Genomic DNA, 7,330 nt, shown 5'->3' on the forward strand with positions numbered 1-7,330 from the left:
ATATATACATATAATACTAATCATTCTTCACTAGGCCTTTAAAAAAAATTAACAAAAAAACAACCGAATCCAAAAATAACAATAATCGTTACTATAATTAGATTTACTAATGAGATTGTAAAAAATACGTGATTATTTTCATACTTTTTAGTGCATATTATACCTATTGTGTTGGAATAGTATTTTTGAGTCCATTGTTTTTTTGTTAATTTTTGTTTTTAGATTTTTTGTGAATCTGAACTACACTAACTAATAATTGGTCTAAATTTGTGTAGATATACAAAATTTTGCAATGCAGCAATGAACGTAAGCGCATTGCAGTTTTATTACAGACAGTTAGAAATTCTGCCACAGATCGCACCCTTACTGTAAGCCGTTAAGGAGTTCGATTGGTCATCATCATATTCGACTACGACCATTACTTGACCATAACGTCGCTACGGTAGGTGACTCAAATATCCAGATAGCATAAAAAGATTCGGCCTAGTATCGTTAATTTGCTCCTTAGAATTGAAGACTTCCGTTACTTTGTTATGGATTCCATAGACAGAACCAAACCAAACTATCACCAATCTACTTTTGAAGTATATCCTTTCCAATAAAAAAAGAATTATCGAAATCGGCTGGAGCGATATTGAGTTATCCGTAAATTTGTTGCGCACAAACTTATGGCAAAGTTTAAGACTTTTATGGTTTTCTCATGGTTGCCATTGTCAGATCTGGACCAAATTGCTATGGGGCTCACGGGAAGCACCAGCTTTCAATAAAAGAAGAATTATCAAAATCGGTTCACCCAGTCGAAAGTTCTGAGGTAACAAACATAAAAAAAACATACCGACGAATTGAGAACCCCTTCTTTTTTTAAAGTGGGTTAAAAATAATTATCAAAATCGGTTCACCTAGTCGAAAGTTCTGAAGTAACAAACATAAAAACCATACCAACGAATTGAGAACCTCCTCGTTTTTTGAAGTCGATTAAAAAAGCGACTCCATTATTTTCATTTATAACTGTGTCCTTTCATCCGTCCCATTCTGACAAGCAGATCTTGTCTGGGAATTGTCAATAATTGCACCATATTTGATATAAAAATATTCATTTTATTAAATAATTTACGCTTTTTGCATATCAGTCTCATATAAATAAAATAACCTTACCGATGATAAGTCGCACCATCTGTTTTTGAGTCGTTAATGTATTATTTAAGCTCTTTTTATAGCACACTTAGGCTTGTTGATTGACACACAGTTGACGACGACACGACACGATCTTTTGACGACAAACTTTTGCCGTTCCACTATCAGACTGCAAATGATATGTCCCTATGTACAGAATGTCATTGGTTTTGAAACATATTTGGTGTGAGATACGGATGCCTTATAGCTTATAAAAGTTAAGGCCATGGTTGGGTGTTGTGTGTCTGGTTGTAAAAAAACCGTAGTGAATGTAAAAATCCACGAGGTAACTTCGACACCTAAGTATTGCTTTTCATCTAACGGTTTCAATATAATTTGTAGTAAGCAAGTATCAAATAAATTTTATATGAAAATATTATATTCTTTCCAAAAGTATTGATTTTTGATCCAAAGTGACCCATTTTTAGTAAATTTTGCATGTTTATTTGTTTCCCATAAATCTGTTCGTCCCGTTGCTTCAATGCATTTTTAAATTAATTTTTTTTTTTTGAATCTTTAATAGAGCATTTAAAGCATGGGTGTAGATAAATATTTTTATGTCAACTGGTTCATTGTTTTGGGTTTTATGTGTCTATTTTTGTTGTTTACTGCTTTTACAGTATCTGCACACTTCGATTGTAAATTTTTATAATTTTGCGGCAAACAACGTTATCTCAGTGACGCGTGACGGACACAATTTTATTCGACACGCTCACACTTCACTGCTTTTAGTCTATATAATTTATCTAAAATTTTCCTAAAGATGTCGAGTGTTTTTGTATAACCTTTTATTTATTTCTTCGACTTAAAAATAATAATAAAAATTGATAAAAGTTAATCTATAAAAACAATTACCAAAAGAATATTTGTAGGTTCTCCCATAAAACGGTCATTTTAGAAATATGTGTATATCGTCCCCGCCCTAACATGATGTTGCCAGTAAACAATTGAAATGTAATAAAGTTATGGCAGCATTGTAAAAAACTTCCTTTTCGCTCGTGTACTTTTGACAACACGAGGTTATCATTTTAGAATTCTTTTCTAAAAGTAAGTAAAGTTAAATTCTAGCTGTACATCATACATGTGACACAAGTGTTTTAAATAAATAAAGGTAATAATCATTTATTTTTGTAGGATTAAATAATGGCCGAGGAAAACTGGAATGATGATGGCATGGAGTCAGGCGGCGTGGCCATTGATAACCAGCCACTGCCCCCAGCTGCAGATATCCCTGAAATCAAATTGTTCGGAAGATGGAGTTGTTACGATGTTCAAGTGTCGGATATGTCTTTGCAGGATTATATATCCGTGAAGGAAAAATACGCAAAGTACCTACCCCATTCAGCTGGTAGGTATGCTCACAAGCGATTCCGTAAGGCTCAGTGCCCAATCGTTGAACGATTGACTAATTCATTGATGATGCATGGACGTAACAATGGCAAAAAGTTAATGGCAGTGCGTATTGTGAAGCACGCATTTGAAATTATCCATTTGTTAACTGGTGAAAACCCTCTTCAAGTCCTGGTTACTGCTATTATCAATTCTGGACCTCGTGAAGATTCTACTAGAATTGGTCGTGCTGGTACGGTCCGTCGTCAGGCTGTGGATGTGTCACCATTAAGAAGAGTCAACCAAGCCATTTGGTTACTTTGCACAGGTGCTCGTGAAGCAGCCTTCAGAAATATTAAGACCATTGCAGAGTGTGTTGCTGATGAACTCATCAATGCAGCAAAAGGTTCATCAAACTCTTATGCAATTAAGAAGAAAGATGAGTTAGAGCGAGTCGCTAAATCTAACCGTTAAGTTTTTATAAGCAGGGGACTAAATAAACAAAAAATACTTACTTTTTGTTTTATTTACTCTTCCAAATATTATATCTTTGTTGTGGTGTTTCACAAGTGCAAAAGAAAATGCAGTATAGATAATTAAAATATTGAAAATACAGGATATGTATTATGTATTTTTGTATTTGCTATTTCTTGTTATGGTTTTCTTCATAACAAATTATAAATATTTACAAAACTTATGGCCCTGTTGCCCTTAGAGTTAAAATCACTTCATCTATGTCAAGAAAATATCACATGTATTCTTTTACATTTACCACCTTTCTGGAAATTGTTGAGCTTTATCAAAAAGAAGTGGCAAGAAGCTCATTGTTACTCTTTTAATCAACTTTTACAATTGTTTTTAATTACAATATATTTTAAAGTGATGCAAAAAATACTCAATGCCTTACACGAGCAAGTCATACAAATAAATATAAACTTTTCTTAATCTGTACAGTACAAGTTGAAAAGACTAAACTGTATGTATCCATAATATCATATTCTCAAAACTGTTCAACGACTGACATTCCATAGCACACTGGAATGAATGATGAAAACAGCAATATAGAGGAATGCCACACAAGGATTGTGAGGATGGAAGGATAGCATGTTTGGAATTTGGCGGTGAAATCGGGTCAAATATTTTTTTAGAACACCAAGAAGGAAGTCTGTGGAAGACAATGAATCATTTTATATTGATATGTAAATAATATTGCTTATATGTTTGGTGTGTGGGTTTTCCTTGCAGATACTGCTGCATATTTTGATAAGTGACATTGTATCACCGTTTCAAAGACAGAAACTACATCTGGGTAGCTCATTGACTCATTTGTTATATAGATATTTGTTTTATCTGCATTGTTGTTATTACAACTATATTTCACCTCTGAACAAAGGCCCCCTCAAAGATTGCCATGACAATTGGTCCTGAGCTGCCCTCATCCAACCTACTCTGGCGATTTTGACCGGATCGTCAGTCTATCTTGTAGGGGGCTTACCAACACTGTCATGAGGTATGTGGTTGCGACTTGAGGAGTTTAGTGCCACAACAGCCATCTGTCCGTTGAACTATGTGCCCTGCCCACTGCCACTTCAGTTTCAGAACCATGTTCTTATCAATCTGAGTATTTTTAACAAAGCCCTTGAAAGTGTCTTTGGCTCTTGAAACTCGCACCGTGCTATTGGTTCACATCAACAACCTATAGAATTATTTGAAGTCCAATAGATATTTTTTTTTTTTTTTTTTGTAGACTACTTAGTGATGTATTCGGGTGTCAATGTCTTGTAGAGTGCTACCACCAGCAAGGACACCTCTTGTGTTGTGTAGTTTCATTATGACATGCCTTTTCAGGTGGTCCCAGTAATTTTGGCATGTCCATTAGATTGATTGTTCATTTGGGTGACAACACTATTCCAAGAGTTGGAGAATTCATTGAATTGAATAAGAAACTATCATAAGAGATATGTAATACAAAAATCAAACAAACATATAAATATATGTGTGAAATGGTGCTAATGAAAGCAAAGCTAATGTGGGTGGTAAAATGGTACTGTAATCACTGCAACCAATGTAAGACATATTGGTAGACAAGTAGTCTCTAAGAGAAAAACTGTTACCAAAATGGTAAACGACACAAAGTACCTAGTGATTTTGCATATCCACAACTAAAATTCTAGGAGGCTGCATAAAATACAAAATACTTTTTAATTTAAGGGCAAATGTACATTACTTTTGTGCGGCCAGAGCATTAATTTGTTTTTATCACAGTTGTGGTGGTGATTGACCTCAAAAACAATTATATAGGGACCAATTTGAAAAATGGAAGTTGGTCACAGTTCCTAAGTATTTGGCTTTCTTGGAGAAACTGCACCTTTTATTGAAATTCAAAGGTTGCCAAAGTTTTTTGATTTTCGTGAATAAAAAATACTAAAGTTCTATTTCAAGCCAATCAACTTAGTCCAATTTTAGACCATCAATAATAATACGAAAAATTGGACATTGTGTCCACCTTCTTCTCGCTACCATTGTGACAACCTCATTCATCATATTCTCTGATAAGTGACTTTTGTTGAGGTGATAAGACATCTTGTGGGTATTCTCCGTTTAGTTTTGACCTTTCTGAGTGTTCATCAGGGCTGTGGATGCTGTTCTGTTTTGTAACATGTTTTTACCCTCTTTTTCAATGGTTCTTTCAAATAGTGTGAATTTGAATTAGTTAATAGTGTCATTTCAAGTTTAGAGTGATAGTTTTAGTATTAGTGTTATTAAATAACATTTATTTTATACCTAGTCTTGACATAAATACTGAAACAATGAAAAAAAATTCTATTGCAAATAACATTTAGTAGTCTTGCAGTGTGTTAGTTTAATACATAAATATACAACAATTTAAAATATAAAAAAGCTTATTCGAAGTGGTCTCCATTGGCTGCAATACAGTCCTTAAAACATTTAGGCCAGCTATCAATAGAAGCACGCACTCTTTCCATGGGAAAACTCTTCACTGCCAATTGTACGGATTGTTTTAGGGACTCCAAATTATCATGGCATTTTAAGCATACCGTACTTTCTAAAACTGATCATAAATCATAATCCAGCGGATTAAGATCGGGACTAGACGACGGCCAGTCTTCAGCTCTGATGAAGTGCGTTTCCAACCAAGACTGCGTAAGCCGAGCTTTATGACCCGGCGGCGAGTCTTGCTGGGAGGACCATTATTGGTCATTGAACACGGTGTTGTTAAGGGGCTTCACAACCTTCTCAAGAATAGTATCTTGATACACTTGCGCCGATGTCTTGGTAACTTTTTCACTAAAGTATGGCTCATGGTTTAGAACTATTCATTGCCCATTTTACTTGGTCGAGAGAGAAAAGTTAGTGTTGGGCTGTTTTTTGTAGTTGAACTGATTGACCTCGTATAAGTATTCTCTTGGGAAACTACTGGGAAGGTATTTTTCTTGGAAAGATTACTTTCAGACATCAGAAGGCTCGATAAGCATCGGCGGTGGTAACTCAAGAGGATACTACTTACGTAATAATTTAAAAATGTGACACTATGCCTTGCTTTATTAGTCAAAGAGATTAAAGACCATGAAATAATAGTTTATACAAATAGTTTATTTTGTTTCAGAAAAACATAACATTCTTAGTATAATAATGTTATAAAGAGGTAAAGTTTGTGAGGTTGTAGGGGATCTCTGGATCTACAGAACCGATCTTGAAAATTCTATTACCTCTAGGCAACCACGCGTTTATCTGTCACTGTCATAGGGTAGGTATATAATAACCCGAAAAAGGAAGAGACTTTCGTGGTGGTACGCTGCCTTATCGATGAGACATAATATGATTATACGTCTAGATAGACTCAAAAGCTATAAACGCGTCGAAAAAATAGCGGCTAACAGTTTGCCTCACATGCACACTAAAGAAATAAACCAAGATGTAAAAATTATCTGTAAGTGTTTTGTATAATACATCCATGTGGCAGCATTGGAACACCACCTACTATGAGGTAATACAAACACTGGGTGAATGTGGACGAAGTCGCGGGTAACAGCTAGTATGTTTTAAAAATCTAATTGACTTTATATCAATATACCAGAGTTGGTATGGACAGTGTACAGGACTATGAACAAATTATTATCTGTGACTCGATGTGTCCTAATTGGGACGCCTTATCTTTAGTCTGCGTCGCGCTGGGCAACATGATTGTTGTTGTTATGATTAACATTGTGTCAACAAAATAAAAATGCCGTCGTGTGTGTATAGAAAGTGTACCAATTATGATTCCAAAGTTAATAAAATGCAAGGGATTTCATATCACACGTAAGCAATGCCTATGGAGTTTACCATTTATTAGTGCCTACTTATATTTTCTGTTACCTAGGTAGTTAGGTACTGAGGTTAAAAGAAAGAGGTAGCTAATAATTACTAGATTGTGAGACTGAGAGCAACAAGTAGATACTTTTCTGGAATCTGGATATTGGATAAAACTTTTTAATATTTATTTTATGTAGATACCTTTAATAGGTATGGAGTTTGACAAATTGAGTTACAGTTTTAAACAAACAAAGAGAATTTAATCACTAAGTTCAGTTATAAAGTACTGACAATTGACATAACATTACAATTCGGAATCATTGAGTATAAAAGATGATTGACACTGTCTAGACAACGAAAATAATTATTGTTGTCCTACTATATCTATTGAATATCATGTCCATACCTAAATAACATAATGTATTTGTAGACTAGGGCTGTTAATTTAAAAATAGTAAAAAAAAAGTAGGAAGAAATGAAAGGAAAAATAATTAACGGGGTTCTACGTGGG

General features: G+C 34.4%; 1 protein-coding gene across 1 annotated transcript; it reads left to right on the forward strand.

The window, feature by feature from the left end:
- The first annotated feature begins 2,070 nt into the window (after positions 1-2,070).
- On the forward strand, positions 2,071-3,016 carry LOC126965741 (40S ribosomal protein S5). Its single transcript, XM_050809499.1, has 2 exons — positions 2,071-2,220; positions 2,308-3,016. The coding sequence occupies exon 2, from the start codon at positions 2,317-2,319 to the stop codon at positions 2,974-2,976; it is 660 nt and encodes a 219-aa protein (XP_050665456.1). The 5' UTR covers positions 2,071-2,220; positions 2,308-2,316; the 3' UTR covers positions 2,977-3,016.
- Positions 3,017-7,330: the final 4,314 nt, after the last annotated feature.

The sequence above is a fragment of the Leptidea sinapis genome, chromosome 8, assembly GCF_905404315.1.
Source record: "Leptidea sinapis chromosome 8, ilLepSina1.1, whole genome shotgun sequence".
Lineage (NCBI taxonomy): Eukaryota > Metazoa > Arthropoda > Insecta > Lepidoptera > Pieridae > Leptidea > Leptidea sinapis.

Bases quoted from the DNA above. Each gene is read 5' to 3' on its own strand.
- LOC126965741 (XM_050809499.1), top strand. From the start codon at position 2,317: ATGGCCGAGGAAAACTGGAATGATGATGGCATGGAGTCAGGCGGCGTG.